Source organism: Homarus americanus, unplaced genomic scaffold (genome assembly GCF_018991925.1).
Source record: "Homarus americanus isolate GMGI-L3 unplaced genomic scaffold, GMGI_Hamer_2.0 scaffold52512, whole genome shotgun sequence".
Lineage (NCBI taxonomy): Eukaryota > Metazoa > Arthropoda > Malacostraca > Decapoda > Nephropidae > Homarus > Homarus americanus.
Window position 1 is genome coordinate 1,207,860 of NW_024735442.1, and position 15,730 is coordinate 1,223,589.

At 39.6% G+C, this 15,730-nt stretch overlaps 1 protein-coding gene across 4 annotated transcripts in view; it reads left to right on the forward strand.

Annotated features, from left to right (window-relative positions):
• Positions 1-11,613, forward strand: part of LOC121870970 (poly(ADP-ribose) glycohydrolase-like) — a 34,795-nt gene extending 23,182 nt beyond the window's left edge. For 3 of the 4 annotated variants that reach the window (XM_042372958.1, XM_042372959.1, XM_042372960.1), the window contains 6 exons: positions 1,288-1,418; positions 2,384-2,574; positions 4,944-5,048; positions 6,509-6,638; positions 6,949-7,074; positions 7,906-11,613. In XM_042372958.1, the coding sequence (XP_042228892.1) occupies positions 1,288-1,418; positions 2,384-2,574; positions 4,944-5,048; positions 6,509-6,638; positions 6,949-7,074; positions 7,906-8,408 (1,186 nt within the window). In that variant the 3' untranslated portion in view covers positions 8,409-11,613. The remainder of the gene's footprint in view (positions 1-1,287; positions 1,419-2,383; positions 2,575-4,943; positions 5,049-6,508; positions 6,639-6,948; positions 7,075-7,905) is intronic. The other variant, XM_042372961.1, reaches the window with a different exon arrangement.
• Positions 11,614-15,730: the final 4,117 nt, after the last annotated feature.

Here is a 15,730-nt window from a genome sequence, read left to right on the forward strand (position 1 = left end):
AGAACAGGTGGTGAAGAACGTTTCCTGGTTTCAAAGTTTTCCGAGTATTGAGAATAATTCTCTTATTCCCCCCAAAAATATAGCACATCTACAGAACTTTTCTGGGCATTGCTGAATGTTTCTGTGTCTAAGCTACACATATGGCACGGAGCACCATTGCTATGAAAGCTTAACTGCAATCGGACATCTACAGAGGTGTATTTATTACTGAAAACATTACTGTGCACAACCAGTATATTGTAAATAAGCAAACTATAATATTGTATACACTATACTGTACTCACCAGCAGATGCTGTTATCTTGAAATTGTCATGCAAGCAGGCCAAATAGTGATATGGTGATAGTACAGGATGGCCTGCCTTTGTCCTGTACCATCTACTGTAACAGGTGTTGCTAACTGTATGTCTTGAACTTATGAGCCTTTTTAGTTATGTCACCCACCTCCATGAATACTAGCACTGATTGACTCCCTGAGAGAACTTTTGGCCAGCTCACACAACCCACCCGTCACTGATGCAGCTTATTACCAATTATTGGTCATCTTTGTTAATAGTCAGGGGTAGATACAAGCTTTTCCAAGTTGAGGTTCTTACACACACACACAACTCTTGCAGTCCGCCACTACAACAAAATTCAGCCCATAAGAGCCCGCACCGATAGATATAAGAACAGCACCATCCCATCTAGTGTTAAAATAATAAACAACTCTTGATTTATGTACTGCACAGCCCTGTAAATGTATTCAATGCATATTATATCATTATGTCTAAATCTAATAAAAGTCTGTATATTTTCAGCCACCGGCTGCAACTCTATTAATAAACCGTTTATTATTATTATTATTATTTATATATATATATATATATATATATATATATATATATATATATATATATATATATATATATATATATATATATATATATATATATATATATATATATATCTCAATATATCATCACAAGTGATGATTGGGGAAATAATTATAAGAAGAACATGCAGGGAACACCCCTGAGTGCATGGGTTTTGTGAACATGGTGAAGAATTATTATTAGGAGCAGGAATGCAACTTCAGCCTCACCCTCACCAGGAGGTGCACTTTATTCATGTCGTTAAAGGTATCTTCAGGCCACAGAAGGGTGATGCTCCACCTCTCAGGATCTAGTGGTGGTGATACCTTTATTCCTTGGTAAATTATTAAGAAGTTGTAATAAAATGGAATACCAAATATTTTTCATTTATATGTCTTTTGTCACTACAGTACTCTACTTAAATTGTACCCATAGATACCTGGGTGGAGGAGTCTTAGGTCTTGGGTGCGTGCAAGAAGAGATCCGCTTTGTGCTCTCCCCAGAGCTGATAGTTTCCCGATTATTCACACAAGCACTGGGAAAATCAGAAGCCCTCATTATCACAGGTATGTATTGCAGCAAATATGTAATAGAATTTTTTTTTTTTTTTTTTTTTTTTTGCAGAGCAATAACCTGTTGAGTAATAGTTGATGGTGGCTACAGGTCTGTCTTTTTGTATCTTACTTTTCCTCTTCTGTTGTACATCATGGTGGGTCTTAAAGGACGATTTCCATGTACTGACCTTGGTATATTCATGCAGGCTCCTCCAGTTGAAACATCCCCTCACTCACTCTCTTCAATCTCACATTCTCACTTATTCATTTTGTGTTTTTTCTCTCTTTATTTGTGGCTAAACACCCTTCATCAGGCACTTTGAGTATATATACAGTACAGTGAACTTAACCTTAGTAGCTGGGTCTAATATATATGATTAATGAGCCTTCCTTTTTGTAACTAAAACCCTAAAAGGGGCTACAGTATTGTTTAGAAGTAAAGGCTTTTCCTACATAAATATTTGAGGGAGGTGGTCAGGTGAGCACATAACATGCCTGATGGTACTGTGCACCTTCCCAGTCTTCTTGGTTAGCTTCTCAGGTCATCCAGGTTTTGATCTCATTCATCCCTGCTGCATTTTTTTGGCTGGCAGCACCCTGGGTTTGTGTTGGGGGAGGGGAGGGAGGGGTGTTGAACATCTTGTTCTGGTTTGACTCAACTGCTGCCTTAAGTAACTGCAACACACGCAAGTGTAGAAAATAGCTGTATTACATTAATGATGGTGATGGTGGAAAGTATTTTAATGCATGCCCAAACTAGATATTAGTCACATATTGTTGCCTATTTGTGGATCTAATGTAATAACAGAGTGCTACCATTGTTTATAAATTTATTTCTACTCACTTCACTCATATCCACTGTGCTCATTTACTCCATTTTTTTTATTTTCAAGTGCAGGTCAATGGAATTCATATAAGATACAGGTTTGTAAGGTCAGCTAATTCAGAGAACTCGTTAAATTTTCTCTCATCATCAGGAGTTGAGCAGTATAATGATAGCACTGGCTATGCCTCAACCTTTAGCTGGAAGGGGTCACATGAAGATACTACCCCTGTTGATGCCTGGGGCCGACGTTTATGTCAGGTCACTGCTATTGATGCTCTTCATTTTACCAGACAACCTCAAGTGCAATACAGGCCAACTTTTGTCCGAAGAGAGCTGAATAAGGTAATATTAGAAGGAATGTGTTGCATATAGACTTCATTCGCTGTATGAATAACTAATAATGAATTCTCTACTACGATTCTGTTTTAAGGATGATTAGAGGATTAATTCTGAAATTCCTTTTTCTAGTTAAGCCCATAACCAGGAAGTGTCATTAATGTGTATCCACTCTAGGGATTTATGATAGTAGACTGCCTCCATTTGGTAATTGGGGGCTGTTCTTGCCTGTCCCTCCCATCCCTCCCTGTCACAAACTCCCTTCAGAAGGGTGTTGTGGAAGAAATGGATGCCATACAGAACCAAAAGATCTTATGAGAGTTATGTCCACCTAGCCAGTACACGTACCACACCACTGCCATGGTTCACCATCTTGGATTTAATTTCCAAGTGACTACCCATGAACCCAAAGAAGGTGGAATGGTATCTAAGCCACCTGGCTTGGGTTAACTAGAAAATGAACAATGTATATCCATATCAAACTAAACCCTCTTAAAGATGATCAGAATCGTCTGCGTCAGCACCTTGTAGATCAGTGCAGAGAAACAAAGATGCCAAACAATTTTTGTATTAAACTAATGACAAACACAGATATGTAAGATGAGAACATAGGAAGACCATGTTTCACTTTAAATGCACCCTCTCAATTACTGAATACTGTACAGTACTGTATTCTACAGATTAAACAAGTGTGATGGGAAATGAGTTTCAACCAATTTAGAAAAAGGAGGAACTACTGTAGTATCATAAATCAGAACTGTCTCAATTGGAAACTTATCAATCTGAAGACCTGATTGAAGAAACAAGATTGGTTCCATTTGTTCCATACCCTTACACTTGTATCTGCTCTCACATAACCCACGTTTGTGGTGATATAAAGAACTGGGAATTGGCAATAACCAGTTCCTCTGCCAAATGAAGCCAAGTACAAATTCTCGGGGAAAAAATCTGAAAGAAGAGCTGTGGATCCCACACCCATAAAGATGTCATCACCTGCACTTCACAAGACATCTGCTCTGGCATTAGTGTCTTAGCAACAGGTATGGTCATAATTACCAGGAGAGTCACAGTGAAAGAAGAGACACATCACTAGCACATTCCCCAAAGGACTGAACCTATGTTGTCTATACACATGATGGACGGTATACCTGTTTTGTTTATATACAGTAGACCCTTGCCAACCGTGGATTCCGGGTATTCGCTGTTCTTACTCTGTATACAATTTCACCAATGCAGCATTGAACTTCGAATATCCGCGGATTAGTGTGGCGTCTTTATCCCTTCGCAGTCTCATGCATTCCTCCTTAAATGTGAGGATTGAATAAAAATAATACTAATAAATAAAATATTAAAAATACTGCATTACCATTTGGCAATCGTTTCACTAAGGACACTGGAGACAGGAGGCCCCCCATCCCCGATCATTGGTTAACTCCCGTGGATGTAAGAAATGTTTATTCGCTTTTATGTTTTTGACCTTATGATAATTTGTTTTTCCACATTGTATGATTGGTTGTGTGTGCATGTACTGTTAAAAAAAAAAGTACATATCTACCCAAAACTACGAGTTGAAAAAGAACAATAATGCAGCTCATAGCTTGGCCTGGTAGGGAGTGGCTGAGATACCTGACACCACACCCTTCTCCCACTCCCCCATTACCATCCCACAATCCAACATTAACTCCCATGGATGTAAGAAATGTTTATTCTCTTAAGGATTTTGACCTTATGATCATTTCTTTTATTTATTTATTTTGTTTACACATTCTGTATGAACGATCATGTGTGCATGTCTCAGAGTTAAAAAAAATATATATTAAAATATTACGCATATACAGTAGTCATATACCGTATACCGAAAATACAAGTTTAAAAATAACAATAGCACACCTTGGCGTGGTAGGGGAAGAGCTAAGGGGATGTAGCTACAGGGATAATCAAACTGGCAACATCCCAAGTCTACATATGCATTCACTTCACACACATGCACACCCATGCTCTTCACATCCATGCTCTTCATTTTTCTTATTTTATAGCAACATGCCATCTCCATGGAGATGTACAGTACTGTAAAATTTGTATTACTATTTAATTTATATTAAGCTATTTTATATATACAGTATATGACTCAAATTAAATGTACAATACAGGTATTGTTTAGTGAAGGAACAAACAACTTGTTAGGCTGTGATGAGTGTTATTAGCAGCCATAGAACTTAACCCCCTATTTCCCATAAGTCTTTAGTCTTGCCAACCACAGTGTTTTTCGGAACCTACCCCCTGCAGTTGGCGAGGGACTACTGTATACAGTACATGGCAAACCAATTGTATACTTTTATGATGAATATACTAAATATGTATTATTATAATTTCAGGCATATGCTGGTTTTAAAGTTCTGAACAATAGCCCAGGAGTTCAAATAGCTGTTGCTACAGGGAATTGGGGATGTGGGGCTTTCAAAGGGGATCCACGACTCAAGGTATCTACCCACACACATTTCTTGTCAGTCTGTGTGTAAGCATCTGTGTATGTTTATGTTCATGTTCATTTTTAAGCTGAGTGTTTTATAGTACAGTACCTATAGTCATGTCTTCTATCATAACAGTCCTGATTGATTTTGGATTTATAGTTTTGTGGGAGATTGATTGATTTGGTGGCTAGCATGCCATAAATTAAGCAGATATCCACAGTTCATCATTATAACAATACTGTATATTCATAGTTATAGCCATGAGGTAGTGGTTAAGGAATTTTTTCCTAGTTGCCTTTGTTTTAGGAAACTGTGATAAGTGATGAAGATAGAGGAAATATAGAAACTAAATTTATCTAAAGAGAACTTGGCCTGTATTTCTCTTTGAATGGTTTTCTCCAAAAGTTTGTAAAAGTGTCAAACTATAATTCTTGCTTGGAAACCAAGGTCAACAGACTGTGACCTGATGACAGTCCTTGACATACCATATTAAGACTGCATTTATGAGTATAACTTTTGTTCGGGAAGATTAAAAGGTAAAACATATATGTAAGTGTGATGAGTTACAATAGGAGTTTGGGAAGACTAGAATTCTGGTGAAGGAATGAATGAGGAAGCTTTGGTTGAGATGAACTAATTAGAAGAGATACATGAAGTTTGTCGTAACCCTAATTTGTTTGTAGGAATTGCTGTGTAGTTTTATGTTGTAACATGGTGTGGTAACTTCAGTTTAGGTGTTTGTTGTGACATTTGGAGGACTTCCTCTGAAGGTTTGTGTTGCAACATGTTTGGTTAGGTTAGGTTAGGTCTATAACAGCCAAAAGATGGTGATAAAATTTTTCAAGCATAAAGTGTCCTTTTACACAGAGTTCAAAAGTTATAATGCTTGCACAAAAGGTTTGAAGGAATTGAAAATATTAACATATAATATAAGTTAACATTGATTATGATGAATTTGAAACATTAGGAAATTATAAGATAGATTCCCTCACCTTTTATGACTATGTCATCTTGAATCTTGATTGGTCCATGTAGTCTTGAATATCTGCAACAAGATGGCAGTGCAGATTATTAACTCGACATCCTCCAGCATGCGGACAAAATGATTGCAAATACCAGATTTATTCGCACATACTGTCCTGTACTGGTGGTGTACTAAACTTTTTCATTTATTAACTCATTTACATATCTCATATTGACACAGCTTAACTAAAGGTTCAATTTCTAATCCAAAATGTATGTCTGTTGGGCATGGAAATGTTTCATCCTCAGTCATGAAAATGATGGTCAGCAGACAGACATGATGGATTATTGATCGAGCCTCATGTTAGTGTGTCATTATAAGTAAGCATATCAATGTGCAATTGGATATGCAATAAAATAGTTCTTTCATATACAAGATCTTTACACAAGGGGGTGTCCAGATTATATGTCCATCCTGTATAATTGACAAATTACTTTTATTTCAGTCCTTGATTCAGTTAGCGGTGTGTGGTTACATTGGACGTGATGTGGCTTACTTTACATTTGGAGACCAGAAACTTTGTAATGACCTTGCAGCCATGCATATTTTTTTGAAGGAAAACAATGTTTCAGTAGGTGAGTGTATAGGTGTTAAGTGAAGGGGGTGCCCATTTCTGACCTCTTTTGTGTAAAAAAGCCAAACTGTTATATCAGAACTTGAAGATGAATTCATAATATGAAGCATAATGGTGATGTAGCAGTGACACCTGGATAACTGTGTCCTACCTCATAATAAAACTCATTCATTTATGTACATGTATTTATATTTATAATACCGGTATGCAAATACCAATTAAAAACTGGTCCCAAGATAATCAAATTTCTAAGCTTTGATAGTTCAGTATGTAGGATGTTTAATTTCAAACCATTCCCTTCCTCTTTATAGGTGAATTGGTTCAATTGCTGATCCACCATGGATCTCGGGAGTGGGCAGATGGTTCTGATTTGTTCCAGTACATTTACCACAACCTTGGGGCTTATGAGTCAGAGACTGATAATGAGGATTCTGCTGGTAAATACACAAGGATATACGTTTGTCTTAAAATTAATGATTTAATTGCATAATTTATATTGAAATGTTGAGGCAATGATAATCAATTATCAAACTACGGTAAGTATTTTTGTAGACTTGAGCATTTGCAGGATGGATTATTTCCTTTAGTTTGTGGTCTTTTATGTAAGACTTTTTTTAACATTCACAAACCAGCGGTTGTGTTAAAACGAATATTACATACACCGTACATATACAGCACATGTCACAACAAGTTTTATACTCTCCCAAGATCACAAAACACCTTTTAAAAAGGCTTTTTTCTAAGTTTTTAGACTATCATTCAAGTTTTCTTGTCACTAAAGTTACTTATAGTGTCACTAGAGTTCTTACATAGTTTTAACCCCTTTGACAAGTCTCAAAAAAGTATCAAAATAATATGCATATGGACAAAATATAAAAATATCATCCACTATACATAGGGAAAATTCATCTAGAAATGCTTGGGAGTTGGTTAGTTAGTGATAAGATTAACTAGCCCTCAGGTACCCCAAACTCAGAGGGTTAAGAATGCAGAACACAGCACACATTACTAGTATTCTCTTAATTCCTCCTGTCTGTCTTGACATTTTGCCTCACAAGGATGAATCACTGATTACACTTTTCACCGCATCCTATGTCGCATGTTGATTTTATGGATACAGTCAAATAAAATGGCTTTTACACTTAACATTTTCCTCATCACAACAAATTCATTATTGAATAGAATTTATAGAGAGTATATGTAATGTACTGTAAATAGTTGTAGACAAGTAATGTGAGGTAACTAATGGAGTGTAATTTGTTTCACAGTACCTGCCCCACCCCAGAATACAAATACAAGAAAAGAGATGCCAGCTGTTAAAAGGAATATCACAGACTACTTCAAGAAGTTGGGCAAAACCTACCCAACACCTGCTGCAGCTACAGCCGTGACACATGGCGCCACACACCGTCATGCCTCTACTAGTAAACAAGTTTTATCAAGTGGAACTGGAGTAGTTGGAAAAGATTCTCTCTCTGAGGAAAAGATTTTGGAGGTCTTGACAGAATGTGATCGTCTTGTAGGAGGCCAGAAGGTGAAAACTCAAGAGGCTTGTGATTCAGGACCATCTCTGTGGACACAAAATAAATACTTATTGGATCAGTCCAAGGAAACTTCTGATACAACTAAGTTCAAAAGTAGTAAAAGAGACAGTGAAGGTAAAGATAGAGGTAAAACTGAAGAGAGAAAGAACACTGTATCAAAAAGTACGAGTGAACCAAATAGACTGCTTTCATTTTTGGATGACATAGACAAAGGTATGGCATCATAGTGTAGATATTGCTACAGGATAATATCACAGGTGTTGTGTCTACTACCAGGGGTGTATATTATACATAGCACTGATGTAAATACTGTATGAAAATTAATTTATTTTCTTGAAATTTATTAATTTTTGGATAGACTATTGGAAATCTACAGTAAGGAACTGTACATTAGCACCGTTAGTATCAACTTTATGAACATGGCTTAGACCAGAAATAATTTTCAGATTATTGACATTTGTGTTTTTCAAGATGTAATATACTGCATATCTAGAAGTAAAAGTCAATGTTTGTAAAATAGTAAAAAAAACTAAATATAGTATTATCAAAGGGACAGTGGTGTGTCTGACAATACCTTTTCATTTTTTTTTTTTTTGGTACAATATTCGTAGATGAATTTAAGAGTCATATGATTTTATTTTGGCCTTAAATTTTTGTTCTCGGAATGAAAACAGAAGATGCAAAAATAATCAAGAATGTTTTAAAAAATATTTAATGCTCCAGGCCCAAATTAAATTTCCTTGCTTGTTCTCAAAGAGTTCTCTACTGAACTTTGTCCTGTTCAGTCTACAGTACACTCCTCAAACTATCTCTTTGTACTTCATCCTTCCCCTCTTCATCCAACCTCAAAGAAAAGAGATAGTCCTACACTTCAAATTACTACCCAATATCATTTTAGAAGCCGTAATCAATGCTCATCAGACAACTTGAAAATGAAAATGTACTCAGTGGTCAACATTTTGGCTTTTGTGCTGGGTGCTCTACTGCTGATCTGTTATTCTGCATACATACAGTCCACAAATCAACAGAATGCAGTGGTGAAAAGCCCATTCAGTAGCTATTGCCAAAAGTATCCAACTTGCAAAATTGCCCTGCTGCTATCTTTCCTCCTTTGACCATAATTATATAGTACCACCTCGATACACCAGACTAATTAGGGCAAACCCCAGTTCATAAAAGTGAAAGTCCGATGAAACCGAATCTATGGAGGGGGGCTGGACTTAACTCTGCTTTCTCTGAATATTTCAAGAAAATCAGATATAAGTCTGGTTGTCGACAACTGTTTTCACTGATATTTCTGTTTCGTACTGTAAAGTACTGGTCACCACAGAATTTGCAGAAAAGCCATTTAAATTTGTGAGTGCATTATGAATAAAGAAAAACTGGGAGGTGCATGTAGATATCTGGGAGCAACAGGCACCGGTGGGTGGGTGGCTGATCATTCTCTCATTCTGTTATTGACTATAACATGTCTTCGGCACTTAGTAAATAATATTAAAGTGTTTTATGCATCTGCATATTCCCTCGTTTATTCATTAATCACTTGTCTAAGTGCACAAGTAGCCAAATCAAGCCATCATGTATCACTTTAAAGTAATAAATAATACTCTTGAAGGTATCTCCATATGAAATACTATACAGGACAGAGTATGTTATAATGATCCTGTTGAAAGCTCTCATGAATGCATCCTCAGTGAATACCTTCTGATACAGCTTGTACTTTTTGATTTTCAAGTCAAATTACAAATTATATTTATATACTGGATTGTATTTTTCTATAAGAGGCTGATTATACATTACATGAATATAATATTGAATCGATAAACCTGGCAAATGTGGCAATGCTCCAGCCTCTTTACATAGTGTCATTGCTCTTGTACTTATTAACTATTATTAGGCCTACAGCTTATCTGATTAGACCACTGTACAGAATTCAGTTGAAAAATGTTGTTCTTTTCATAGGAATTTTTTTTTTTTTACTAATTTCTTGAAATGAGTTTTTACATAATTTTGCCTATTTTGTAAAATCCTCAAGTATCCCCGTTAAAAACAATACTGTACATATTCAAGATAAAAAGTTCACATAAATGAATGTAGGTAGTGAGGTGAGGCACAATGATGCCTTACATATGAAGGCAAAATTCAGACATGTGCCATGCGACACCCACGCACAGACATTCGACTGCATCTATGAACACAAACTGTCCTGACTGATGTTGGATTTTCCGGACATATACTTCTGGTGAATAGAGGGGCAGTCCAGAGCACCTCAGAGTGAAAAAGCGAATTCCGGTGTTCTGAAGTCCACTGTACTGTAATTTCTTTTTTTTCTATCTGGTTGTAGTGTTCATAGTTTTGGATGGTCTTTTATCTATCACTCTATCAATGTCAAGAGTTCCGCGGGATTCCATACTGGTACTAATTCTTATTACGCAGTACGAAATGATCTTTCACTGACAGCTAACTTTCTTCACATCTATGCAGAAGACTCAACCCTCCATAGATCCTTTACTTTGCCCCAGTCATGAGATGAAATATTGAATGCTAGACAACATACACATCTCTACAGGAACATCTTGCTCACATAGCTGAATGAGGTGCATACAACTTTGTTTTCTGGAATGTAACTAAAGGAAAATACATAAGGGCATGATATTTCACAATTCAGCATAAATTTTAACATTATAATTCCATTATCACACAGCATTGATATTTTTAGCATCACCTTTACTTTAAATTTTTGCCAGAACTTAAGCCAAAACTGCTTCAATAAGTAAGGCTTAGACTCGTGTTCAGAACCACTCCCTACTTTACTGTGACACAATTATGTAAGTCATGTGCACACTCAGATGGAATACTGTACTGTTCTCATCTGTATGCTGTGTGTGGTGTTGGGAACTTTGCTTCCTTGATTTGGTGAAAAAAAAGGCATCAAAACAATTCAGTAATAACCACCTCACCAGAAAAGCTCCATTAATGCACATTCACAGGAATGCCTTATTGCTTCCCTATTTTATAAATTTTTCCACAGTCAGTGTTCTAATTATCTACACTAATTATTGCCACCTTCAGTTATTCTGCAGAACCTCTCCTGTGAAAACTCGCTTGTACCTGTACCCTAGATTAGTACTTTGGGAACTCCATTCCTGGATATTTTCTTGTTATATAACCTCAATCAGCTCAAATTATCCTGCTTTAAATACCTTTAGTCTTTGGCAAGGGGATGCTCCAGTGAACAGATTTAACAAAGACACTTGTTTGTTCTCTCAGCATTTTTTATTTTATTTCTGTTTTGAATTTATTACATGTTCTATCAATCATCACATGAGTTTTTCAGCTCGGAATTGTTTGTTAAGATGTGTGTGGGTAATGAGGTTTAGTGTTCAGTGAACCTTGTGCATTCTGTTTCATTAAATACTAGAGTCACACTAAGTTCTCTCTTGTTTTATGTGTTTTGTCCAATCTTTTACCTGTGCATTACTGTCTGGTCAGAATCAAGAACAAATAAACACACATACCTTCCTTTCACTTGTTCATTCTAATTGCTGTGGTAGATTTGGTTTGTTTTGGTACTCCCCTTCCACAAGACAGCAAATCTGGTTAACCCCTGTTGTTTCACATTAGTCAGTACTGTATGACCTCTTTAAAAAATCACTTGACAGCAGCGCTCCATTCCCTCACACATAAAACAGGTACAGTACATGAATTCAAGAAACCATAATTATCAAGGACATTCCAAAACAAATTACTGTAACCTTGAAGACACCGTACCTACTATACCTGGAATGTTGTGGAATGTTCAAGCTTTGGTGGTAAACAGAACTTGTAGTCTTCCATGGCATTTATGGAAAGTGCTTACAAGATTCCAATATCTTTTACACTAATCTATTTGTTAGAGTAAGAAAAAACTCTAAACATTTGTAATACATTGAAAAAAAGGTGAAGATTGAAATGGTTTGATGAAAGAACTCGACATTGGTTTGTTCATTATCTATGATATAAAGAATTACTGTATTAAAAAATAAATAAAATCAGGCAATTCATTTTCAAATACTGATACAGGAATACCTAGCTATTCACAACCCCGCTTATCCGCAATTTATATTTTAACACCCTATTCATTATTTGCAAAGCATACCCTGCTTATTCGCAAATGAAAAATTACGATACCTTACAGTAATATTTCAAACGGCGTGCTAGCTGCAGCTCTCATCTTCCAATGTAAGGCCTGGTTTACACAAGTTTTTTTTTTTTTTTTTTTTGGCATACGTGTGGGGAACAGGTTGTTTGGTTCACACTCAGGATGGGATGATGAAAGGAAACTCACAATGTGCTCTCTGTATACATATTGTATTGGATGTACAATGCAGCTTGGTGCTGGGAAAGCAGCATGGTTACAAGCGTGATGGAGAGAGAGCTGGTTGGTGAGGGTGCTCAGAGGACAGCTTGTGGGTCGCCATGCTCGCCGGCGGGAGCGAGGGCCGCCAGGCAGCGGCGGAGAAGGTGGTGTAGCTTGCTGTGGCTGTAGCTAGAAGAAGAGAGGGGTCACCACGAGGTCAGGTCTTAAATAGCAGAGGTAGGCGTGGCTTAGTAGTTGACCTCCATCATGTAAGGCGGCGCTGGTTGACCTAGACCACGAGGCATACACTGGGGAATTCGCGGGGTCGGCTACTCAGCGACAAGCATTTGTAGGGGAGAAATCCACTTCAGTACTCCCCTCTTCCCTCCAGGCGGTGTAGGAGACTTGTTGTCTGCAGGGTTGCATGGCACATGTGAGGCAGAACGGGCGGTGCATGCCACATGTGAGCGATAACGGCGAGGGCGTGGATGAGCCGGCCGCTAGAGGAGACAACTGTCTAGAGATACAATATCTGGGAGTAGAAGGAGAAAAGGGGTGTGTGGAGGCGATGAATGTTGTGCTTCCCTCACGGCAGGTACAGAGTCGTCAGGTGCGCCTGCTGGGGTGTGTGGGCCTGGGTCAGGAGCAGGGGCTGCGTCAGCAGAAGCGGATGAGGACTCGTGACAGCAGCTGGGTCCACAACAGCAGCAGGGTGCAGGACAGTAGCAGGGGGGTACCTGAGGGAGAAAAGAGGGGCGTGTGGGTCCGCGTCAGGAGGAGCGGCAGGGGGTACTGCTGGGCCGGGGCGGCATCTGAGGCAGGAGGGTGTGTTGGGGTCGGTAGGACGTGGTGCTTGGGGCAGGAAGAGGATCGGCTGTCTGCTTAGAGTCGCAGAGCTGCTCTAGGGTGTCTAACCTGCGGTGTAGAGACAGTAGTTGTAGAGCCGATGAGAGCTGCTTCTGGGTGGATAAGCCAGTCTTCCATGTTGCTTGAAGACTGGAAGAGTGATTGGTTTCTCCTCCATCCTGTGTGAGTGCGAATCTCCGGGGGTCACCATTTGTGGGGAACAGGTTGTTTGGTTCACACTCAGGATGGGATGGAGAAAGGAAACTCACAATGTGCTCTCTGTATACATGTTGTATTGGATGTACTGTGGGGTATGGGATGTTTGGTTCAAGACTCAAAAATCACGATGAGCTCTCTGTATACATGTTGTATTGGATGTACAATGCAGCTTAGTGCTGGGAAGGCAGCATGGTTACAAGCGTGATGTAGAGAGAGCTGATTGGTGAGGGTGCTCAGAGGAGGACAGCTTGTGGGTCGCCATGCTCGCCGGCGGGAGCGAGGACCTCCAGGCAGGCGGAGGAGGAGGAGGTGTTGCTGGCTGGTTGGTGTAGGTAGAAAAGAGGGTGGTCACACGAGGTCAGGTCTTTTATAGCGGAGGTAGGCGTGGGTAGATAGTTAACCCCTGCTCCGTGGGCGGGGCTGGTTGACCTAGACCATGAGGCATACACTGGGGAATTCGCGGGATCGGCTACATAGCGACAAACAGCGTTTGTAGGGGAGAAATCCACTACAATACTCCCTCCTTCCCTCCAGGTGGTGTAGGAGACTTGTTGTCTGAAGGGTTGCATGGCACATGTGAGGCAGAATGGGCGGTGCATGCCACATGTGAGCCATAACGGTGAGGGCGTGGATGAGCCGGCCGCTAGTGGAGGCAACTGTCTAGACACACAAGATCTGTGGGAGAAGAGAGGGAGAAAGAGGGTTGTGGAGGTGATGAATGTTGTGTTTTCCTCGCGACAGGTACAGAGTCCTCAGATGCGCCTGCTGCGGTGTGTGGGCCTGGGTCAGGAGCAGGGGCTGCGTCAGCAGAAGCGGATGAGGGCTCGTGACAGCAGCTGGGTCCACGACAGTAGCAGGGTGCAGGACAGTAGCAGGGAGTACCTGAGGGAGAAAAGAGGGGTGTGTTGGTCTGCACTCAGGCGCATGGGCCGCATCGGGAGCAGGGACTGCATCAGGAGAAGCGGCAGGGGGTACTGTTGGGCCGGGGGCGGCGTCTGAGGCAGGACGGGTGTGTTGGTCTGCACTCAGGCGCATGGGCCGCATCGGGAGCAGGGACTGCATCAGGAGAAGCGGCAGGGGGTACTGTTGGGCCGGGGGCGGCGTCTGAGGCAGGACGGGTGTGCTGGGGTCGGTAGGACGTGGTGCTTGGGGCAGGAAGAGGAGCTGGTGTCTGCTTAGAGAAGCAGTGCTACTCTAGGGTGTCTAACCTGCGGTGTAGAGACAGTAGCTGTAGAGCCGATGAGAGCTGCCTCTGCGTGGATAAGCCAGTCTTCCATGTTGCTTGAAGACTGGGAGAGTGATTGGTTTCTCCTCCATCCTGTGTGACTGCGAATCTTCTGGGAGTCACCATTTGTGGGGTATGGGTTGTTTGAGTTCTTTTTCCTCCATCCTGTGAGTGCGTCACTCCGGGGGTCACCATTTGTGGGGTACGAGATGTTTGGTTCAAGACTCAAAAATCACGATGTGCTCTCTGTATACGTGTTGTATTGGATGTACAATGCAGCTTGGTGCTGGGAAGACAGCATGGTTACAAGCGTGATGTAGAGAGAGCAAGTAAATCACTGTAGGTGCGCGTGATCTAGGTATATGCTGATAACCACAAGGAAAGAAGAAAACACGAAGTTCCCAAGCGCTTTCATGTAATTCACATCTTCAGGGGTGAGTACAGACTGTGCAGTCTGTACTCACCCCTGAAGATGTGAATTAGACCTAGATCACGCGCACCTACAGTGATTTACTTGCATATATATATATATATATATATATATATATATATATATATATATATATATATATATATATATATATATATTTCATGTAAATCCACAATGAAACGTGGATAAGATAAATCTTGATAAAATCACACGGGAAAATGGGAACAACGGAGCACCTTAGCTTTCGTCTTTATTCAAGACGAAAGCTAAGGTGCTCCGTTGTTCCCATTTTCCCGTGTGATTTTATCAAGATATATATATATATATATATATATGTGTGTGTGTGTGTGCACTGTTTATTGTTTTATGTTATTTGTTTATCAACGCACAAGTGAAAACAAAATAAATTAGATATTCATTATACTGTATACAACTATTGTCTATGGTAGCTCAGTTATACACTTGCCCCGTCACCCCTATATTACTTCTC